The 24,511-nt window shown below is 40.3% G+C and overlaps 1 protein-coding gene across 1 annotated transcript in view; it reads left to right on the top strand.

Annotated features, from left to right (window-relative positions):
- Window positions 1-20,591, top strand: part of LOC105917219 (obg-like ATPase 1) — a 72,735-nt gene extending 52,144 nt beyond the window's left edge. The window contains exons 8-11 of the mRNA XM_036139317.1: window positions 8,740-8,880; window positions 9,464-9,560; window positions 15,501-15,623; window positions 18,755-20,591. Coding sequence (XP_035995210.1) covers window positions 8,740-8,880; window positions 9,464-9,560; window positions 15,501-15,623; window positions 18,755-18,856 — 463 coding nt within the window. The 3' untranslated portion in view covers window positions 18,857-20,591. The remainder of the gene's footprint in view (window positions 1-8,739; window positions 8,881-9,463; window positions 9,561-15,500; window positions 15,624-18,754) is intronic.
- Window positions 20,592-24,511: the final 3,920 nt, after the last annotated feature.

Raw genomic sequence — 24,511 nt, 5'->3', positions numbered from 1 at the left:
TGGTAATAACTCTGCTTTACATAAATCTGATACTCAGGTTGGCCTGTAGGAGGAGCTTGAACGATTAAAGTGAAGTCCTGAGAGGAGCAGCTGCCTGCCAGAAGAGACCATCTATTAAAAAAGCAAAATTCAAAATTTTGTTGCTTTCTCTGAAATTTAAAGTTATATTTTCATGAGATAAGTCCTTATTTATTTATTTATTTTGTGTGCAGAATTTCACAATTAATTTTTTTTTGCTTGCTGTACACTTATACCTATAAATCATTGAAACATGTAAAGGATCATAACTCAAGGGACCACCCTTTGTTGTATATAACAAACGACATGGCAAAAAACTAATTTTTCATCCATTTACCAATTTTCTGGTCATTTTGCCTTTAATGTTTTCCATTTTGTATCAGTGGTTGCAATGTTGTAAAGTGATAAGTAGTAAGAAAAATTCTAAAATCCCATGTAAAACTGCATTTGCTGTACACAGAGACGAGAGTAATTTTCACGGGTATGTCTCTAAAGGCTTCCCTGTTTGTGTAATATTTTTAGCAGATTCTATATGTTATTTTAACACTGACTCTCCTATCAAATACGATAAATTATGGCCCCTGATCAAATCAAAATAACTAGACAAAGATATGAGGAAGTTATAGAAGACTACTTTTAATCATCTATCAAAGTGCATACAGGAGATCCCCATGGCAGACATGGTTACAAAACCTCCCTCGGCGGAAGGCTCCTCCTGACCCAAAGGATACAAATGGTGAACAGGTGAATTGGCCAGAATCCATCAGATTTATTAAAAAATGGCAGTGATAATACAGATTGTCATGTAAAAAAATATTTTTGGACCATATTAAAAAGTCAAAGAAAACCTTTTTTTTTAAGGAATACTGAAAAGGATAACAGTTTTGTGGCTCACCACCCTGGGTGGCAAGAACTAAGGGGCGCCACAATCGTTCAATAGAAAAACGTTCTCACTGGCGGCTCTGGCTTTCTGACACAATCCAAAAACATGACAGTTTGGTAAATTTGTTGCTCTAAGTTGCACGAGTGTGTTTTTGTATAGTTGTGCGTTCTCTGTGATAGAATGGCAGCCTGTCCAGGTTGTACCCATCCTCGGTATCAAATGCATCCTGTTCATCGTCTTAGTAGCAGGCAAAGCAGCTGTAGGTGGATGAGCGCCAACTACTGGACTGGAGTGTGTGCATCAGTGTAACCACTGGGCCAGAAATTTGAAGCTAAGAAAGGGACTGGTACGTTTTTTTACATGGGAAATTCAAGCTGTTGATTATTAATTGACTAGCCTAACATAAAACAGATTCATGTGGTGTTTTTTTATTATTATTAATTCTTACAGTTTCAGAGAGGTTACTAGCTAAAATGTTTCAGTTTTTTGGAGAATGAGAAGCTCTGTGTAATTAAGAGCCTAAACGTGACACTTGAGACCTGTGCTTTTGCATTTTGTGACTTTCAGAAATCATTTTGTTAAAAAAAGAACAAAAAACTCAACACACACTGTGAATCCTCCCCATTTAATCAGACCCCAGCGTAAAGGGAGACAGAGCGGGTCCCCTGCAGTTTATAATACATTTAGACACCTGTACAGCAACGGCATCCTCACTCTCTTTTGAAGGCACCCTGCGAATTGATCACCTGTAAAGCCCAAGGTTTGACATTTTGCAGACAAAAGAAATGTCGGTGAGAGTCAACTTTGCCTAATGATAGATCCCCATTGCTGCTGCTTTGTTGCACGGTGCTGTATATTTTATTTTTTTTCCCTGATAAAGTTAAGAGCAAACAGGCCTGCCACAGAGAGTCTCCTGCAGCCTCAGCCGCCTTAATGAGACAAATAAATGAATTTAGAGTTGCCACATAGAGCTCCTGAAAGCTTATTATCAGGATTATTATTGAACTGTTATGAATGGTGGAGAGAAAAAAAAAGATGTTGGACTGTAAGGAGGGGGGGGGGGCATGATGGGGCTGATGCTACATATGTCCTTGATTACCTTCCTTCGGCTTTTATTCTAATAAGTGGCATTCTTTGTACTCCATGGGACAGCTAGACAGTCTGACACACGATGAGAATAAATATTGCATGTGGTAGACATTAAGCTGTCATCCTGAAGAAGAAAAAAAAAAAAGGAGACAAGATGGAGAAATCTGTGTGGTGTTCGTCGGCGCTACACTTTGCCTGCTCTTGTCACAATTGTCACATCTTGATGACTCCCCCCTCTCTACCCCAGCCCCCTTATTTTCTCTCGCCCAGTCAACCGCCATAAATGACAGCATGGATACCCCATATAGAGAAAAAAAAATTTGGTGATGCAGATTGTACTCTTGCGGGCTTGAATTCATAATGTTTGCCTTCTCCTTTTCCTCGCCTACTCGTAAATACCCCTAAACACTGATCTAGCTTTGAAAACGTCGCCTCGGCGACCATTTTGAAGACCAAAAAAAAAAAAAACTGGGACCAGCGGTTTGTTAAGCTTCGTAGTGTGTGCGGATATTTAAAGTTGGGAAATTTAATGGGTGCACGTATCAAAGAAAATCAAGTTGCTTTAAGAAAAAAAGCTTGTTACCAGCACACCCTCGAGGTTTGTTAGAGATACGATGCTCTTAATTAAAGCTGCTCCCATTGTGCATGCACCGTGTTCTGTTTCCTCCAGCCTGTGATTGCTTTGAAGGCTAAAAGAAGTTGATAATATTGAGGATAAAGTGCATGTGTGTGTGTGTGTGTGTGTGTGTGTGTGTGTGTGCTGCTCCGAGGCTGATGTGTAATGCTTCTCTGTGCAGCTATGGCCACAGGGAGGAGAGAGCGTCTGCACTCTTGTCGCTCAGGAGCTCACCACTGGGAGGATGAAAAGCATCCCACAGAGACCCTGACTTCCCAGCCTCAAAAGCGACCATGAGCTCATACCTCTCATTTCTGTCTTCCTAAGCAGAAGAAGCCGGGGAGGGGATCGTGTGCTGCAGCATCCTAACGTCATAAATGACTAATCTTATTCAACCTGCGACCAGCAGAACAGAGATATTTTGGTGTGTGTGTGTGTGAAATAGCTCAGGTTCAGGTGCTGGAGCCTCCACCTGCGGGCGTGGAGCAGATTACTCGTGCGGCTTCCCAGCGTTCAGTTGCATCTGAAAGGAGAACTCAAACTGGAGGTTGTGACCCACCGCTTTCGCTGGCTTAACTGGTGCCCCTCGTTAATAAAGTCTACCTGCGTACAGACGCAGGTCATTGTCTCAGGTAGAGCTGTCCCTGTACTTAAAAAAAAAAAAGTGCCATTGTTTTCCCCCTCCTGAGCCGTTTAGGCAGATCAAAGCTGGGACAAAGCCCAGGAAAGCCCCGGGCATACAGAAAGACAGGAATTATCCCCCCTCCTCAGGATTCCCACACAAAGAAAGGACAAATAAGCTCCAGAGGGTGGCCCCCTGTGGGACGTCACTATTCAGAGCCAATCTGTCGTAGATGGTTCAATTGTTTGTTTGTTTTCCTCATTATTTGCAATGCGACGTTTTAACACGGGAGAGCCGTAAACGAAACGGCCATTGACTCAAATATTCATATCCCCTTGAAGTTTTACACATTTATCCCACGTTACAACCACACATCAACGTGTTATTGGAGGTTTTATGCGACGGACCGCCATGTCAGGAAGGCCGAGAAGTTGAATTTTAGTCTCATCATCTCACCAGAGCCAGTTCTTCCACATGTTTTCTGCACCTCCAGCATGGCTTGGAGAAAACTGCAAATAGGATTTCTTTCAACGACAGCTTTCTTCCTGCCACTATATTTCTCAAAGGTATGACCACACAGTTAACAGCTGCTCTTCCACCTGAGCTGTGGATCTCCACAGCTCCTCCAGAGTTACTATACTGCTTCTCGCTGTGTTTTTGTTGGTCTTCATGATGCTATTTTTTCACCAATGTTCTCTAACAAAACTCTGAAGTCTTCACACAACAGCTGGATTTCTGATTAGATTAAATCACATCCAGGTGGATTAGTTAGGTGACTTCTGAAGGGAATAGACTATACAGGATTATATTTAAGGGTATCAGCGTTTAGAGGGCTGAATACAAATGAACACCACAATTTTTATATATTTCCTTCCCCTTCATAATTATGTGCTCCTATGTGTCGGCCCTTCACCAAAAGTGTGTGTTTAAACATTCAGGCCGCGCAAGATGAACACGATGCTTTCATCTTGACCTGTTTTATTCATTTAAACGAGAACAATGGTGTATATTTCTGAAAGGTTTGATCAAACAGCGAGCAGCAGAGCTGGGGTTCTGTCTGTGATCTGAGACCAAAAAGCAGCAAACATGGCTCGCGCCTTTGCCTTGTTTGAAGCCTTCATGCCGCTGAATGATTAGCAGAAATAATGTCCCTGTCACCCTTAATCACATTAAAACGTGGTTAACATTTAATTTTTCCCACTTGATATGCAAGAATTTCCACTTGATTTGCAGCCGAGGCCATTGAAGTTCCATTATAAAGAGAATAAAAATTTCAGGCATCATTTGTTCAGAGGGGGATATCAGGACCAGAAAGTGCTGAATCTGTCTATTAGCAGAGCAGTGAGAGATGGCACTCAGCATTGGGACATAATGGGAGACTGACAAGAGACACTTGCACTCAAACAGTCTTTCTTTAGACTTGTAAAAAGCTTTCAAAAGTGTATCTTACTAAAGGAGCGGGTTATTCGTAGCTTTTATTGTTGGATTTATGAAATACCACGCAAGGGGGAAGAAATCGGATCGCAAAGCCGCGCAGAAACACATGAAAGGTGAACTGAAGCAGGGTTTACATAAATATTTCATCAAATTTGAACATCCACATAAATAATTGGAAGCCACATAAATACACATAGCAAAGTGAGACCAGGACGTGGTTGCGATGCTGACAGAAGTGCTTTCGGGCGCGGTGTTGACGGTGCATCAAAGCTCTTAATTGACAGCGCTTTGTTTCTGGAGTTGAGGCAAGGGGGTGTTTCATGTTCCCTCATGGCAAGGTGTTTTGTCTGCACCTATGTCACTCAGTGTAAGGTACCGGAGACCCCCGGTGCTCATTTGCGGCTCACATTCTCCGTCTCGGCTTCACATTATTAAAATCATCCCTCAGCCCTCCACCAATAGCCTCTTTGTTACCCGGCCGGCTCGGCTCGGCTCTGTCAAAGTCTTCACCAATTACAGTCCCAGGTACAATGGTCTATTCAAAGGATCACAGCCCTTGACTGGTGTGGAGAGAGTGATTTGTGAATCGTTATTCAAGCCGCCTGTAGAGAAAGCAATACCTGAGGAATGCAAATAACGTGCCACCAAATAGACAGCTGTGCCGCTAAAAGTGACAAACTACAGCTGTTATTATCTCAGATTGGATTTTTCCCCCCTCTTGGAGCACCCTTCCATCTCCTATGTTTTGAGGCTTTTTGGCTTTTTTCTCGCATTCCCGTGAGACCTTGGTTGCCACCTTTTATTCAAAATGCAGAAAGAAAAGGGAAATATTAGGTTATGGCTCTTAATAGCTGTGCATGTAAACTGAGAAACAAACTGACACATAAACAGCATTCAGTCAAAGCAAACGCCGTCGTCCTTGCGTGTGTGTTACCCTGTCATATGTTGTGTATTGATAATCATTAGGTAGGAGCGGAGATCTGGTGATGTGGGCAATAACGCCCGGGACATTGTTATTGGAACTGATCTGATATTGAGGCGCTCTGGGTTCCTCCTGGCCTTTGATTCCTTATGGGGCCTTTAAACAGGAAACCCGGGATTACACATAATGACAGGGACCCCCTCAGAATCAATCCGGGGCCCAGGAGCCGACGTGTGAAAATGGATTTGTGCGATGCTGCTCTTTGCCGTCCATCCAATCCCAGCCTTGAAGCTTGCCGGGCTAATCTCATAATTGCCCTAACCACCTTGTATTGTTCTGACTGAGGGTTGCCATTAAGTATGGGGATATCTTTGTCCTGTAATGTCAGGTGTCCTGCTGGAACAGGGGGGAACCAAAAAATAAAAAGACGACGTGACAAAGGCATTTAAAAGTAAGGAAACACTTAGTGCTTATTTGTTCTTTTTTACTCCAGGCTCTAGGCTAAACGCTTATTTAACACAGGTTAATTAAATGTCCTCCATTGTAAAAGATTTGGCAAAACAGCTGAAGGTTTGGGTTTTGTGTTATCTCTGGAAACATTAGGTTCCTTTTTAGCTGAATCTCAGAGGGATACACCATGTCTTTTTTATTTTATTTTAGTTATATTGTTTTATTGTTAGATATATAGCCCCCTCAACTATTAAACAGCACCCTTTATTTATATCTGCCAACATTGTTTTTATTTTATCCTCTTCTCTGTGCATGTTGGCAACATGATCTTGGTTTCTGGCCCAGCCCCATTTGTCACAGTTCCAGCTGTTTTAAGATGCTTAGTTATTGGTATTATAAGAGCAGGTTTAGGCCAGGAGCTGTTTTCTCGTAGCCCTTTTCAGACTTATTACGGTCAACATACATTTGGTTACTTGAGCAACATGTGGCTAGGGCTACATTCATACCACATGCCCAGTCATAGAGGACATTTTTTTGCAAGGCTGTTGACAGAAAGATTTAAATATGAATCAATCTCCGGTGTGAAGAGCCAACAGTCCTGAGGTGACCTGCATACACAGAAGATTCAACGTCATACTAGTCACGCTGTGTTGACGGCAATAAATGAGGATGCAACAGGGTTCAGTGTGTGTTAGAGACGCTTGTTTAGTCCATTGTTTGTATTTGATGGGACCGCTCTTCACTACTACCGGGCGCAAAAGTGTGATATGTGTCACCTTTTATTGTTGAAATATTTGGATATAATACAACATGAAGGCTCAGACTGGGGTCGCTTTGAAAAATAACACATGCATATTTGATTTAGGAACACATATGATAATCCATGTTTTTTTTGGGGAAAAAAACATGGATTTGCCCTGTTCGGGTCACATTTATAGTATGCTCAGTTTGACTCAGGACTGGGTCTGACATCATAATCGAGCAGAGCGCCTTCTCTTGGCAGCTGGGATTTGCTTATTGTTGTGTTTACTTACTGCTATTACTGGTATTTGCGTAGAAGATGGTATTTCTCCTTATTTTATGTATTCAAACACTGAAGAAACATGGATACTAACAGATACTGGACTGTGAATAGTGTACTGTGTCAGGCTTAAGGAGATATAAGGCTTAAGGAGATATAAGCCATCATTACCCATGTTCTCTACGCACAACAGCTATATTGATCGCATGAAGTGAGAATTCCTACTTAATCAATTTATTTCAGTACTTTACAGAGAGAGGGGAAAATTCATATTTGAGATTTATTAAATAGGGAAATAGTTCAAGCCTTTTTATGTTGTTTTCTGCTAATGAGTATAGCTTATTTCTAAGGAAGCCCCAAAGTTTAGTCTCTCAGAAAAGTAGAATATACCTGAAAAATATTTTTTTTTCATAACATTTTGCCATTGTATGGCCCATAGATATGTCTATCTTATGGCCTTCATGAATATCAGGAAAACTGTTGTTCACAGAGGGCTGCACCAGAGAGCGCCACAAGTGGCGCAACAGAAAATTGAGTGGAAGGAAGACATGCAGTTCCTCACGATTGTGTAGGCCATGTCATAACATTTCTTTATTAAGAATCCTGTTTCTATTGCTCTTCTAAATTTGTAAGAGACACATTTCAGAGTTTTCATTAGCTGTGAGCATCAACATGAATGTGAACATTTAAATATAAGTAATACTGTGTATTTACTGCATATTCAGCTAAGACTAAGAAAAAGCCAACACCTATTTGGAAAATTGCAACATTATGCCAGAGGTAAGCAGGAAGTCACAGAATAAAATTTAAATGGCTCTTTTTCAATAAAAATCACCGAACAGCTTTAGTTATATATATTTCATAAAGGGGCTGGATGGGGCACTTATGACTAAAAAACAATTTGTCAGGGAACTTTTGTAATAAAGTGTAATAAATAAATATTTTCAACGTTAAGGATGGATTATTTTAAATGTGGGTGATCTAATTAAAAAATCTATTTATTTGATACCTTCTTACACATTCTTATTACAAGCACCAATAATTGTGTAGGCTTTTATAATAAACTCTGATCTATTTTTTTTGGAACATACAATTGCAAAAAATAGCCACATTTGTTGTTTTCATAACAAATGACACACTTTTTAAGTGCCCTATACAGATCCGAAACCTGTATGAAACAAAAATATGCATGGCCATTTTTTTTTCACTTCCCCCCTAACCTAAACTTTAAAGTAAATTACAACCTTTGTAGCAATGATTGATGAAAAATTTCAAAGCTAATATTTGCTCTTATTGAATATCTAAGATAATATTCAGCTTTCTTTGTGTTCCAAAGAAGTATCAGTTAGAATAAACACTAATATTAAGTGTACAATTTACTTCTGGCACTCTAAAACCCTTTTTGGTATCATTTAATTTACAGAAAATTTTAAAAAAGTAATCTTTGTGCTTATTTTACTCTGGTATATAAGTCAAAACAAACCCTTTTTACACTCTCTGGAAGAAAGCTTCCAAATATATATATATATATATATATATATATATATATATATATATATATATATATATATATATATATATATTCCTATTCTCTGCTACTCTCATGAATATGCATTTCAGAGGCAACAACAAATACTTCCTTCTCAGTCGAACCTGGTTGTCGTTGTTGTTTCTCCGTCAGGTTGGTGAAAATAAAGGAGTGGGTGGACAGTCACGACCCCGGAGCCTTGGTCATCCCCTTCAGCGGCAACCTGGAGAGTCAGCTGCAGGACATGAGCGAAGAGGAGAGACAGAAGTGCTGCAAAGAGCACAAGACGCAGAGGTTAATTAGCATTCAGTCTCCCCACACTTTATTATCAGCTGTGTCCTCCATGCACTCCTTTAATTGCATGTGCTGATAGAATAATAAATGGCAGAGTAATTACCATTATAAAGCAAAGGATCCCTCTTCTTCCTGAACAACTCAGTCAAAGGGTTTTCCTCCAAATTAAGTTTTTAACTGTCATCTGTCATCTGTAGGTATAATTATAACTTGGTGCATTTTGGGTTTATTGTTCTCGTCTGAAAACCTCTATGGAGAGAAAAATTGTGACAGCGACGACATTTTTTTTTTTCCTTCTTTTTTTTTTTTTTTTCTTCTTCTTCTCAGCAAAGACCGAGGCGTCGAGTTGAATTCTTAAAAATGTTAAATGGGACTACAAGCATTCTAATTAATCATGCAAACCATTGGAGAGTTGAATGTCTCGTGTGAAATGAAGTGACCCATCTCGCTCACTTAATGAGTTTGTATTAGAACAAACGGCGCCGTGCCGCTGGAGCGGACTTTGCCTAGGCGTCAGTGTCAGCGGAGTATAATGAAACAATTCAGACCCTTTTTGATTCACGCTGAAATATCTCTCCGCCAGCGCCCTGGGCAAGATCATCAAGGCAGGCTACGCGGCCCTGCAGCTGGAGTACTTCTTCACCGCCGGCCCAGATGAGGTCCGCGCCTGGACCATCCGGGTAAGAGTCGGCGGCAGCGGCACGCCGTGAACACGCACACACAGCATCCCACGTTCCACCCTGCTGGCACCCTCGCTGATATCACACGCTTCCAACTTTGTCATGGTCGTGCTTTAGCTAGTCATTACAGGCCGAGGATAACTTCAATTACTGGTGAGCTGCTGAACGGTGAAAGTGGGGGCCCACATTGATTGAGGAGGACAACAATTGATTTTGCCCATTACGTCCGTGAGAATGTTTCCATCCTGTGCAGATCTGCCTGCCCTCCTCCTGCCGCTGGAGATAAGGAGGCCGTGCATTGTGCCTGCCTAATCTGTGTGACGGAGGGTGTCTGTGCCAAAATTGATGTCGCTTTTCATCCGACTGTTTGCGGGCCTTGCTGGGGGCTCCTCCTCCGTGTGTGTCTCAGTTTACAGAGCCCTGCCCGCCAAGAGCTGCGTGCAATGGGATCACAGGATTTACATCAATACAGATGTCGGCTTTGCATGTTGGTATTGTGTGTTTTCCTCTTCTTCTTTTTTTTTTTTTTCTTCTTTGAGTGGATGGAAGTGCAGATTTAAAAAGGTTGCGTTAAAAGGCTATATATTTAAAAAAATAATAATAAGGATTATATCTTTGTCATATTGATTGTATGCTATTCAAGCTGTTTTCAATCACAGTGTTGCCATGGAGATTGAATTTAATTAATTTCAAAAAGAATATACGGACATTGTATTGTAGCACAAAGAAATGATCACCAAGCAGATCAGAGTAGCTCTTTTTCCCGCTGAGTCTCGGTCATTTTTACGAAGAGTTTAACAAACCTCTAAATGGGTCGCTATATATTAATTGTTTTTACCATTTAGACATCACAAAATCCTTACTGAATTGTAAACTCCAGCGATGTTTGCGTTGTTAGTTCATCTTTTTGATTAATAGTTCAAAGAAAATGTTTGTTTCTCACATTTTCACTTTTTTCCCTCTCAGGCCATTAATAACCTCTCCTCCTTATAATGAACACCATTCAGAGTCGCTTAAAGTCCCTGTGAAAACAGACTAAAGAAGGAAGATAAAAATAGTTTTTTATCGATATTTTAGAAATAGCTCTTGCTTTTTTTTCTTATTCAAGTTACAGCCACAAACTTCATATTAGTATTTCTTGGAGATTTTATAGATGGAAAGAAACATAGTAGTGCGTAATTGATGGATAATTGTCAAAATGTTTATTGTAGGAAAATAATATAATATTCAGCCCCCAGGATTGTAGTTGTTGGTCAGAAATATTTGCTTCTTCTTTGTGAAATTACTCATTCTGATTCAGGTTGGATGAAGAGCTGTAAGCAGCAATTTTTCAAGTCTTGCCACAGGTGCTCGTTTAGCTTTTGGTCTGGACTTTGACCGGGCCATTCTAACACATGAATATGCGTTGATGTGAACCACTCCAGGGGAGCTCTGGCTGTATGTTTAGGGTTGTTGTCCTGCTGGGAGGTGAACTTTCACCCCCGGTCTGAAGTCTTTTTCTGCCTCTGACCGGTTTTCTTCAAGCTTCTCCGATCTTCATCCATCTCCCCATCAGCTCTTGCCAGCTTTCCTGTTCCTGTGAAGAAAATAATCCCCACAGCATAAAGCTGCCACCGCCGTGTTTCATTATAGGGATTGTGTTCAGGGTTATGTGCAGTAGTGATTTTCCAGCCAGAACACCAGATAGCCAGTTTCATGCTTGCTGTGTCCCCTTTAGATGGCTTTAAAGATAACTCCTTGTGACGTCTGTGGTGCTGTTTATTCACTACTGTTTTCTAGCGGACCTTTTGAGGCCTTCACTGAGCAGAACAGCTGTATTTACGGAGATTGTATTGCCCACAGGAAAACTATATTTGCTAATTTGCTGTATTCTGAAGTAACACAGTATTTGATTTAGGGATATCAAAGTAAGGTAAGATACTTGACACACCAGTCAGGTTTTTGTTTGAAAACATTTTATTATTTGTATTCCCATGTATAATCCTAATTGTGAAGGACGATGATGTATAAATGCTTGGCCGTGTATATCCCAGTACCGTGCTCCACAATGATGAAAAATATTTCTTTTTTGGTATTGATAATGCAAAGCAGATGCAGAACTGTGGCCAGGTTCTGATCAGGCCCATAAGAGCAAACTGGAAATTACAAATTTACTAACATGCTTCTATAAATCATTTATATGTTGCCAACAGTTCAGGTCATTTCCAGCAATATAGGCTCTTATTCAGCCCAGATTCAGTTCTAATCAATCCGGTCAATTCAAAGCCAATCCAGTGATATGAAAAGATATAATCCAATTCAGTGCAAATAATAACAAAATTGCAAGCCCAAGAATGGTATGTTAGTATTCTTGAACTCTCCTGCTATTAGAAAATATGCAAAACAAGAAGTATTTTACTTATTCAGGTTTTGAATTAGAAATTAAAGTTTAACGTACATCAAATTAAATTCCTCCGAACAACGTTGAACACAAAATATTTAAACAAAATTACTACAGGGTGCTTTTAACACTTTTCGTACCATTAGCTTTTGAATTTGAACACAAAAACAACACATAAAAAACAGCCACACTGTTCACTGTGCTCCATCAAATCCCTCTGGTCGTACAGGTCAGCCTTTCCGACACTTCCCAGGACGCTTTCGCTCTTATGCATCTAATTTGCGGAAGAATCCAAAACTTTTCGCAAGGCCTGGGGTGAAGGTGAGCTCACTTCCTGTTTTCTCGTGCAGAACTCGTTATGTCCCAGTCCGATGACATCACCGGATTTATCTCATGATGACTGATGTCCTTGCAATTTACAATAAAAGCCCCCGAATGCTTCAAAGGTATCCTTAAAAAACAGGCATGTGTCTCCTCGGTGTAAGTGATTACAGCTAGCCTTGATTTGTGCGTGAGGGGCATTTAGTCAGGTAAGCATCAGTGAGTAACTATATTAGGCCAATACATCTTGCATTGTAAAAACTACGCTCAGCAATGTCATGTTCCTAAGTTCTTTAACATGCTTTATTAGGCAGCCTCGAGGTGACCATTATCTATCAGCCTGCTCTGCATAGCTCTTAACTAGGACAATGTGGCTCTCCTGTAAAGCACCGGATGAAAAAAAAAAAAACCTTAATCTATTTTTTTTTTTCCCCCACATAGACAAACCTTGATGCTGATTAATGGTAGTTAAACACACAAGTGCTCTGTCAGTGAGATTGCAAATAGATGGTAATATATTAGAGTCATTAAATACGCATCATTCTTGTGGCATGAAATATGTTGACCCCAAACCTGATTATATACATAATTAAAACCGCTAAACAGCCCCTGAGCACGGAGCTGTGGAGCGGCTCGACAGGCAGCAGTCACGATGATGCACGGCAGCCATGTCACTTGTTTGGCGCATTTGTCATTTGCGCGCACCATTTTGGTGCATATAAATGACACATTTCATCATTTATCCCTCGTGTCTTATGGTGTTTTTTAAAACTATTCAACTAATACCAAATATCTCTCCAAATATGTTCTGTAGCACGAGGCAACCTTTAGATTCTGACTTTTTAACTTAAGAAAGTTTCTGCTCTTCTGCTTACTTCAGCCAATAAGTTAAAGCTATTTAGTTGATAGTACCTAATATTGTATACCTAATACTATACCTAATATTCTGCTATCATTCTGTTTGTATAAAAGCCATCTGCAACAGCAGCTGACTCCTTGATTTGAGACAAAACAAAAGAATGTGAAGTTTAATTTTCTTTTCATTAAAATATCTATAAATGATCACTGTAAGGTCGGAAATTTAGGTTTATGTCTGGGTGCATCTATCCTTAGAAATGAAGAAATGCATGAAAAAGCTTGAATGTGCAGAACAGCAGCAGCCAGATTATTGGTTGCTGTTAAGAATTAAAGATTCTTAATTCTTAAGATTAAAGAAAATGCTGTTAAGAATTATCTTTAAATGAAGCCGCACATGTGTAAATATGTGAAACTGCCCAGAAGATCTTTGATTTGCTAACTTTAGACACCCTTTTACTCATTGGTTGTACAAAGTCACATAACTCACACGTAAAAAAAAAAAAAAAAAAAAAAAAAAAAAAATATATATATATATATATATATATATATATATATATATATATATATATATATATATATATATATATATATATATATATATATAGTTAAGTTGATATTTAAGATCGTAGCTGTAGTTAGGTGTACCAATTCCTTTAAAATCTCCTTCATTTCCACTGGTATCTTTGTCCTTTTATCTTTGGTAATGAGCTCCAACTCTTGACGCTAACCTGCAGTTCCCTCCGCCTGCTTTCTTCAAGACAGACTTCGTCATGTTGCTTCCAATCTGAAGAATTGTGTTGGTAAAATTAGAAGACCACTTTAAACATGTCTTTTCCAAGGGTATCAGTAATAGTGTGATAAAATGTAAGTTTTTGTGTGTGACACCAAACCCCAGCACAAAGCTTCTATCCATTAAAGAGACTGGACCGGGTTGCTTTGAGTCGTACCCCACACTAAGTTCCCCCAATGTTTGTGTGAACTTCTTGGAGAGTTTTGTCCAAAGCATCACTTTGTGACTTTCTTCTTGCGTCACCTGGTTCTGAGTCCAAACAGGGGACGATTGTAGAGCCAGAACAAAGACGGCTGCTAGACCCGAAGCAACTATTCCTGCAGTCATGTGAGGGTCTGAGCTGGCAGAACCAAAGAACAGGAACACATATAGACAGCCTCTTCTGACCTACAGTGGGCTTTAAGTCAGACTAATGCTAATGATGACAAGTCATGCCTGTCATAGTTGGCCTTCTCTACACATTCCCGCTACAGAAAAGAAGCTGATAGCTGTAACTACTGACTTTTTAAGTTGTAATTAAAGCAACGGTCTTTGCTCATTTGCTTCGTTTGTAGCAGATCTATGGGGAACTGATCTGCACCAACACACAGCCAATCTACCAACATTTCTATACTGGTACAGCTTAAAACACAAGCTTTAACTATAACTAATACTCAAGCAGACTACTAAGACATTTCCAATCTAAACGTTCAATCTGTATTCAGTTTTACTGCAGGGTTGACTAAGAGAACAGTTGCCTTGACAGTAAACCATGTCAAGGCAAGTTTTGGGAACAGAGGGCTCATTTCAATGCAACAGACTATAGATATTTGTGAAATTACTGCAGAAAAATCAGAAGAATCAGCTTTACTCACAGTAGATGGCTCAGTTGAAACTGAGTCACCTTGGTCCATTTGAATTAATCTGTCATTAATCCGTCCATACCTCGCTGTGATTTTTATCTTATCATGATTATTAGCATTATTAGCGTTGCAACATTTGTTTTCTGAGACCCCTTTAGGGCTTGTTTGAACACAGACATGTCCGATGTGACTAATTCGATTCAAATTAGTCATTTAAATCACAGGATATTTCATAAGTCAAACTACAACAGACTCTAAAACACAGCGGTTCTTGGCAGCACATCTCACAACAGCAATATCTCTGGGGGCTAAACATGAATTTGAATTACCAAACTGTGGTGTCTCACAATAGTTTGACCTGATAGAGTGAGGTCTATACCACCTTAGCCTCTCACTGCAACACTGGGTCTTGTTGCTGTCATGACCAGAGAGCTGAGCAGCGACCCACAATGAGACAAGATTGCCTGGACAGAAATCAATACGGCCGAGGAATGGGAATCAGAAGGCATTGATAGCAGCGCTAGGTCCTTATCGGTGTCCAGGCTGCCCTAGCAGGGCCACAGTCGAGTGGAAAGCTATCCAGAAATCTGGACAGAGGCAAGAATACCCCTCGACTGAAAAAAAAAAAAAAACACCCCTGGAGTCATTACGCCGCTATCACCCTATCAAACACCATGTCGCTCGCATGCTGTAATCCATCTTCTCCAAAACAATTCATTTGTCCTCTTCCTCTCCTTCCTCTGTGACAGAAAGGAACTAAGGCTCCACAGGCTGCGGGGAAGATCCACACGGACTTCGAGAGGGGCTTCATTATGGCAGAAGTAATGAAATTCCAGGATTTTAAAGAAGAAGGCAGCGAGAGCGCTGTCAAGGTGAGCAGTTAGTGTGCCGGAGGAGATGAGGGGAAGTCTCCTGTGATCAGTGGAGCTGACAGTCGCCACGCAGCTCCGACTGAAAACTCCTCTTCACCTTTACTCGGGGGAAGAAATTACTGCACACACTCAGGCACCACCAGTGACAAGCCAGCTGATTGTGGCTCTAAACAATGCCATTGTGCTCCAGCTGTGCATATCTTTATCACAATGTGTTCTAACTGGCTGATGGTAGCTCTTGCTTTTTGGCTCGGCGCAGACACTCAGAGGAGGCACTTCCTCAGCTCGCCAGGCGTTTATCAGATCGGTACGGCGCGCCTCAGGCTCGGCGCTCCCTCTCGCCAAGTCCCCACTGCAGGCATGTGACAGTGATATAAAGCGGCAAGTTAAATAAAGTGTAAAATTTCTCAAATAAGGACTGCTTCATGGATGGGTAGCACAGAAATGCGACTTGCATGTCTTCGTTACACATCTGCCAGCCTTTGTTTTGCTCTATTAACTAGTTATGTGCACCGTCGTGTTGTGTGCAATAGCATACAGTGCTTTGGAAAGTTGTTCACACCTGCTGAAGTATTTAATTTTATTTAACGGTTTTGTCACATTTTAACCACAGCAGTAAAAGCACAGTAGTTTATTGGGATTTAATTTGATAAATCAGTGCAATGTATTGCATACTTGTGATGTTGAAAGGAGGCGTTTTCAACATCATTGATAATTTTATATCAATGAAAATCTGCAGTGTCATTAATTTCTGTTCCCCTTGACACTGATAGCACTACATAAAATCCAGTGCAACCAAATTAACATGTGTTTTTTTCTCCAGTCTCATTCCATCCATTGGATTTAGATCTGGACTTTGATTAGGCCACTCTGCAACCATTCTAACATAGCTCTGGCTGCATGTTTAGCGCTGTTCTTCTGCTGGAAGATGCTGCCTTTCACATTTTTCCTCCAGGACTGTAATATATTTGGCACCACCCAACTCCACGCAGCATCCCCTCAGCATGATGCTGCCAACGTCATGTTTTACCATGGGGATGGTCCAGGGTGATGGGTAGGGTTGGTTTCAATGATAAAAAGCATTTTGCATGTAAAACAAAGATAAGTTTTAGTCTCATCTGACCAAACCTCCTTCTTGCCCATGGTTGTTGTGGCTTGGAGCAAACCAGAAATGTCTTGGGAGGCTTGATATTTATATTATTATACCATATTTGGTATTTTGTTTTACAAACCAACCCTGCTGTCATTTTGCCACTAGTTCCTCCCCGAGCAGTCTGATGTGTCTCTTGGTCTCCAACAAGCAGCATCATGAATTATCACGAACCTTTCAAGGCAGTTGGTTATCCTGGGTTTTATTTAGGGTTATCACTTGAAAGGGGATTAAACACATTTTTGAGATTATTCACGGTTAAAAACATTGAAAATCCTTTTTTCTTCCACCTTACAATTATGTGCTGCTTTTTGATGGACTCTGACATAAAATCCTGATTAAAATACACCAAAGATGAGGGTTGTAATGTGTTTAAGTGTCAAAAGGGTTATTAATAATAATTTTACAAGATACTATATGTCATGGCATTTTTTTTTTTATGAATTATATGAATTTCTCCCCAAAGGGTGTCGGAGATGCTCTAAAGTTCGGGTCTGACATGAGTTTATAAACTTCAAGCGGAAAGTACGGAAAAAGAAATCAACCGAATAAATACTACACTTTTTTTTTTCCCTGATGAAACAAACCTCTATTAAGTTGTTGGCTCATTAAATGAAAGCAGAAGTGGCTAACTTTGTTCTGTATGAAGCTTGTGATCAGCAGCCGTAAGCCATGCTGGCGCGATCTCTTTATCAGCAGAATCGACTCCATGTGCCCACTTACAGACTCAGCTAATGTAATTATGGTGGCACAAAAGGCCCATGGAGACCAGCGAGGAAGGAAGCACTAAAAAAAAAAAAAAAAAAAAACATTTAAACCTCTTTAGTATTCAAGTCCCCTTTTTTATTTTTTTATATATATTTTTTTTACATTTAATGCAGTGGCAGTGTATTGTCCACACCCCCCCATAAGCTGCTAACAGAGAGTGAATCGTGTTGGTCTCTGGGGGGGTTTCACCATTGTTATCCGGGGTTGAGATCTGAGTGTCAGGTCCTCACTGCTTGCTCTCTCTTTAATCCCTTTTTGAGCCTCAGAAGAACATGGAGCGTCTCTGACTGCGGCATTAAGGTCCATGCTATTTAATGCCAGTTGTGGGAATAGGCTGCATGAATAGGGCCAGAGTACGGGGATATCACATTATTAGTAATCATATCTGCTTAAGCCAAGCTTGCTGCTCCAGATGGCTGCTTTCAAGTGCAAATGAACCAGTTAGATGTGTCGGGTTTAATACATACTCAGGAATCACAAATAGCCATTGATTATTTTTTTTTCCTGTCTGCCTCTCCATCCTGTGTTTCTGGTGGTATTGAGCTTGGATTAAATGGTCTCCTGAGCCTTTTAAAGGGACATTGATTCCTCTAATTAATTGTGCGCCGTGCAGAACCAGAATGCATAAACCTGTCTATGTTAGCACTTCAAGTCAATTATTTTTTGTTCGCCGGGATGGAGAACAAACACTTACAGTATACAAAAGAAATGTTAGAACTTATTTAGTTTCCTTGAGAACTTTCACATCGCCGTAATCAAAGACTTATTAACATTTTGTGCCTGTGCACAAGAAGCTCAAATGGGCAGACGAGAGGATTACTCGCTCAGTGGGAATTCAGCCCCTTCCCCACAAGCAAAACTTACATGCGTTTCTGGGTGTTTGATTCAGTGTGTGGGTTATTGCCAGACGGCCGTATGCAGTTTTAATATTATTTGTTATCATTAGAGTTATTTGTTCTCCTAAATGTGTGGACTTTCATTTTTTTCACATAATTCTTTGGGTGTGCTTCTCCAAGATTATAAGGGTTCTCCATTTAACCACGATTTTCAAAGTGTTCTGGGAGCGCCCCTGACAAGTGGAGTTTTGTACAATTTTTTTGTACTAATGCGTTAAAACAAATATTTTACATAGTTGGTGTAATGGTATTGAAAGCTTACCTCTGTTCTGTTTTTTGTCATTTTATTAAATCTTTTTTTTTTATGTTTCTTACAGGCAGCTGGGAAATACAGACAGCAGGGAAGAAACTACACCGTTGAGGATGGAGACATCATCTTTTTCAAATTCAACGCACCAAACGCACCAAAGAAGAAGTGACTTGGGAAGGATGTTGTTGATGTTTACACAACTGACTTTATTTTTCTTCATTTTTTGGGGGTCGGATACATGCAGTGCCATCAAAGCATTCACAACCCTTCACTTTTTCCACATTGTGTTACGTTACCGACCTATTCTGAAATTGATTTTGGTAAAGTTTTCTTTTGAAACAAAAAAAAAAATGTCTACTCAGAATACCCCATAAAGACAATGTGAAAATGTCATGGTTGTCAGACATGTTTGGAAATGTATACAAACCTTAACATTTAACTATAACAGATATGTAAGTATTCACACCCTTTGCTATGACAAATGCTGCTCAGTTGCATCTGATTTCCATTGATTTTCTTTCCCTTTAGATGTTTCTGCAACTTGACAGGAGTCCACCTGTATTAAAATTAAACCAATTGAACAGAATTTGAAAAGGAACACATTTGTCTTAATGAGGTCTCATGTTGACAGTGGATATCGCAGCAGAAACCAAGCGATGAAGTCAGAGGCATTATCTGTAGGCCTCTGAGATTGGTTTGTCTCAAGGTACAAATCTGAAGAAGGGGGAAAAAAAACATGTCCACGTCACCTAATGTCCTAAAAAGCGCCAGGACCTCTTTTGGATTTGACCAAACCGAGTAATCAGAACACATTTAGGTGGAGCTCCAATCAGTGCTTGTGGAGATAAGATCGTCCAGATAGTCCTGTTTCGCTAGCCCTCCCCATCAGTCAGGTCTTTATGGTAGTGTGGCAAAACAGAAACGACTCCTCACAAAGATGCACATGGCAGCCAGCTTGAATTCTCCTCAAACAAACACTTTTTTGGGCAGGAGAAACGAAAGAAGGCCTCCAGGATCCAAAACAAAGCTTTTGTGCCTGAACTCAAAGCATCTTGTCTAGAGGAAAACAGACATCGCTCAATACTTTGCTCATGCCATTCCTGCTCTCCAGCATGGTGGTGGCAGCATCATGCTGTGTGAATGTTTTGCCCAAGCAGGATCTGAATGACTCGATAAGAAAACAGCAGCCAACTATGCAGAGGTGTTTCAAGAAAGCCCGCTCCAGAAAGCTCTGGAACGATTCATCTTCCAACACGTCTATGCACCGAAGCACACAGCCAGGATAACAAAGGAATGGCTTCAGGCCAAGCTGTGAATGTCCTTGAGTAGCCCAGTCAGAGCTGGACTTAAATCCAAATAATAATCTCAGGGAAAGAATGTAGAGAAAAAAAAAAGTAAGACATGGGCGTGAAACATCCATCCAATTTTCAAATCTGTCTAAGTAACTAATTTCCATTATAATTTTGGGGTACTGTGTGTAGATATGTGTGATAAAAATCCTCAGATCGATTTTAAAAAAAGTTTTTACTACAAAGTGTGGAAAAAGCGAAGGGGTGTGAATATTTCTGGTGGCACTAAAGAGCGTCTTCCTACGTTTTAGTTCCCCACCTTGAGAGCCAAAACACAGGTTCTGTGCGCTCTGACAGCTTCTCTGTATAAGATCAGGATCGGGGAACAACCCCCCCCCCCCCCCACCCCCACCCCACCCCCCACCTCCAAATCGTAGCAGCATTTTAAGGAGCATATTACTCTCCAGATACTTCATTAATCTCCATCACAGGTGCCAGCGCTGACACAGCTGACAGTGGAGACAATGCCACCTGCTCTGCTCCCCCTGCTGCAGATAATGCATGTTTTACAGTAGGCCAGATGTCTACACTCAATAAAACATTTGACAAAAAACAGCCTGTGTGTGTTTAGGGATGTCTGTATTGAGTGGAGAGCTGCATGGGGACGACGATAGCGGTCCTGCCGGCCACTGATTAGAGAATTAAAAGACACAGCTGACATTGACTGTGGTGTAGAGGGGACAATTATAATTAAGTCTGTTAAGTGATGCTGATTTTGGAAGGGCACATGGAAGATGCAGGTGCATTTTGGCAAAAGGAAGTGGTCATTTTGAATTATTATTTCCAAGCAGATTAAGTTAACCTTTCACTGAATGTGCTCTCTCTCTCCCCTGAAACCACAGCTGGCCCAAGGCAGAAGCAAACTAAACCACAGAAACTTAGGACTCTGAGGCCAGAAAGGCAGGAATATTTTAAGCCAAATCCACAAAGAACAGGCCTGCTTCTTACTTGGCTACGGTTTCTGAATGATACATTTAGAATATTTTACATGTTAGAATTGCAGTAAAAATTGTATTTAAGATTTTTAGTTCAATTCAGTTTTGTTATATGATGCCCGTTCACAACCTAACTTGCCTAAAGGCACATTACAAAAAAGGTAATTCAAACAAATCATACAGACGGAGTCCTAGTCAAGGTCATACATTTCAATTGATCTTAGTTATCAAACAGTGCAGTAATGTTTAGTTTATCATTCAAATTGGTTAAAAAGTTTTAGATCTATCTTACATTGAGTCGTTGACTTGCAGCATTCACTCCTCCTGGATTAGCATGTAGCAATAGTGAACAGTAGTCTGCATTGTGTTGTTGACTTTGCAGCATCCCTTCATACCGAGCATGCATGTAGCGACAGTGGAGAGGAAAACTCACCTTTAACAGGTAGAAACCTCCAGCAGAACCAGACTCAGTGTGAACGCCCATCTGACACGACCGACTGGGGGATTGAGACATTGTGCACACGCACAAAAAAATAACTGGCAAATATACTACTTTTAAAAATCGATTACATTTTCATAGTGTAATTGTTATCATTTGTCCTAAATGAACACTGCTTTGTGCTTTATTAAGTTTTTGCTGATATTTTGTGCATTTTTCATGTCTGCGAAGAAATTCAAGCAAGTAACGACTTCTACGGCTCCTTAAAAACACAACCAATTAAACTTGGCCTCTGCATTACTCTGCAGAGTTTGTATTGAAATGCTTCGCACTGGACACAACTACCAGGGCAAAGGACTTGAGTCAGTGAAATTACGTATCTCCACTATGTATGAACAGCTGGAACCTTCTCACTCTCTTTTAGACCAAGTTCTAATTATTTAATAAATGACTTGAGGTAACTGACCATATTCTGTCCACCAGTGAATTTATCATTAGTCAACGAAATATGCATTACATGTACAATATGCAAACAATCAAGCATGATCAATTTGAAGGTGATGGTAATGGTGTAACTGTAAATGGGCCACAAAGGAAAATTCTGCTTTGGTCTGCAGACAATCTTTGCCGTAGTAATTCTGAAAATCCATTGTCTGATCCAGGTAAGTCAATCCAGACCAAGCCCACATTATTTTTAGGGCAGGCTCCACTGACGTCAATTCATCTAGAACACATCAGTCAGTAATTATTATGATTTTTATAGTGCCCAGTTTATAAAGGAGGGAAAAAACTCATTCTGCAAGTTTTGGGAGGTATTAATAAGTGGAACTGCAAAAACAATGTGGTATTATCAATGAGTCATATAAAAACAGAGAGTAAGAAAGCTAACCTTAGCCTAGCACCTCCCTCTGTAAAGGCCTGAGTGGACTGGTGCCCATCTCCAACAGACATTGGGCAAGAGGTGGGTACAACCTGGACAGCATTCCAGTCCATCACAGGGAGAAACAACCACACCATACACACACTCACACCTAATGGGCTATTTTGAAGAGACGAATTAATCAAACACTCATGTTTTTGGACTGTGGGAGGAAACTGGAGTACCCAGAGAGAGCAAAGCAAAATAAGGAGTCTGGTTTGAATCCGATATTGAATCTGTATAGAGAGCTAAAGACTAGGGTGATGGCCCATAGGCCTTCCTACCTCAAAGATTTGGAGCTCATTACCAAAGTTGAATCATGAAAATATCAGTGGAAACATGCAAAATATTGGTCAGCAGTTATAAAAAGGATTTGATTTTTGTGATGACAATAAAAATGTTTGCCATTATTTCTTAAGAAAGGTGAAAAAAAGAGAAAAAAGGAGGAAAAAAGAGGGGACAAAAAGAAAAAAAGGGAAAAAAGGGGGGGAAAGAAAAAGAAAGAAAGGTGTAAATAATTTTCAACATGCCAATTTTTGATTTAAATATTAAAAAAACCTAACTTTTTTTAAAGTAATACCCATCATACATTCACTCATTCTTGGATAATGAGAGGAAACAACTTATTTTTCTATGATGATTTAAACAGGTTATTGGATAGTGGTGTAAATACACAAAGTACACAGAACACAGATGTGTTGGTATTGCTGTGTCTTTTTTTGCACTTCAGGTTAAGTTCAATTGTGTTATCTATTCTTTATTTGCTGAGGCATGAAAAATAACTAAGTTAAATTGCTCAACACAACTTACTGTCAAAAATCAGAACAGCTTAAGGTCACAAACGAAGATGTGAAGGCATAAAGTGCCATTACTTTTAGCTTTGACTTAATGAAAAGGATTTGCTCATCAGAGGTTCTTCTTGACATTTGACCTTACCCAGAAAACAGACTTTCGGGAAGCCCTTCTTTCCAGGATGAGGCGTTTACGTTTTGTCCCTCTGTGTCCGAACTGCGAGGCCCAAAGACGTATTAACAAAACGAGAAGAAGCACTAATTCCCAGCGCGTTTTCCTGCGGAGAAAAACTCCACATTTCAGAACACTCGGTATAGCATGAAAATAGAAGTCTGCACAATCTGGCGGTGCAGCCAGAAAACGATTCCTGTTGTTTGAAGTAGTGTTTTTCTCGCCCCTATACTTTGTGTGTGAGTGTTTGTGAAGCATTTATGCTGATGGAATTGCGGCGCTGCAGCCCGAGCTACTTCGGAGTAAGATTGTGTTCTCGGCGGGAGTCCGGACAAAAGAGCTGTAGATCAGCAGCGCTTTGCTGAATATCTCGTAAGCATTAAGAGTGCAGCGAAAGAAAATGGCCATTTGATGGGGACGAAAAGATTGAATAAAAATGGTCATTTTGCAGGGAGAGAAAAAAAATGTGTTGCATATCCAACTTTTGGATGGGATGTTTTGTGGGGGCTGTAGAAAGCATGGTGTTTGTGATGGAAATAAGGTGGATTACAGTCTTTGAGGTCTGAGATCAGTGGCAAAATATAGGAGGGTGCTCGTTGTGCTTATTTAAAAGCATCACAGAGGAACATATGTGTATCATAAACCGCTGGGCTTATTTTGCTTCGTTTTAACCACCGATTTTAATCACTCAAACGCCACGCAACAGACAAAGGAGGGCCCCACACTTAGAGGCCTCATATATACTCCTTCGACGAAGCCTCAGTGACAGTTTTTTAAATGAAACCATTAAAATCCTCTGGAGATCACAATGGGGGCTTGAGACAAAAACTGCTCTTGCATTCTTCTTGGGATGGCAGTGGTGTTGGCCAACCTAAACCCCACACAGAAGATTATTCATCTGCTGCCATTTTGAGGCTCGGGGATTGATGAGCTCTTCCCAGCGTCTGGTTCGAGGAGAATTTTGTTTTTCATAAAGTGCCAATAAATCTCTCCAGTGCAAGTAATAAAGCTATTTAGAATCAAAACATCATGCAAAAAAAAAAAAAAAACCTTGTTCTATCCCCAACATGATGTTTCAGGCTTTGATAGCAGCAATTTTGCTGTCACATGAAAGGGAAGATTTAGGGATTCAAAAGAGGATTTTGAGTCCTTTCTGCTTTGACATCATGGTTCTTATTTCAAATGAACGTTTGAACGCGGCACCATTAAGAACACAGGC

The sequence above is a fragment of the Fundulus heteroclitus genome, chromosome 7, assembly GCF_011125445.2.
Source record: "Fundulus heteroclitus isolate FHET01 chromosome 7, MU-UCD_Fhet_4.1, whole genome shotgun sequence".
Lineage (NCBI taxonomy): Eukaryota > Metazoa > Chordata > Actinopteri > Cyprinodontiformes > Fundulidae > Fundulus > Fundulus heteroclitus.
The sequence above is the reverse complement of the archived record's forward strand: the minus strand, read 5'-3'. Positions and strand labels throughout refer to the sequence as shown.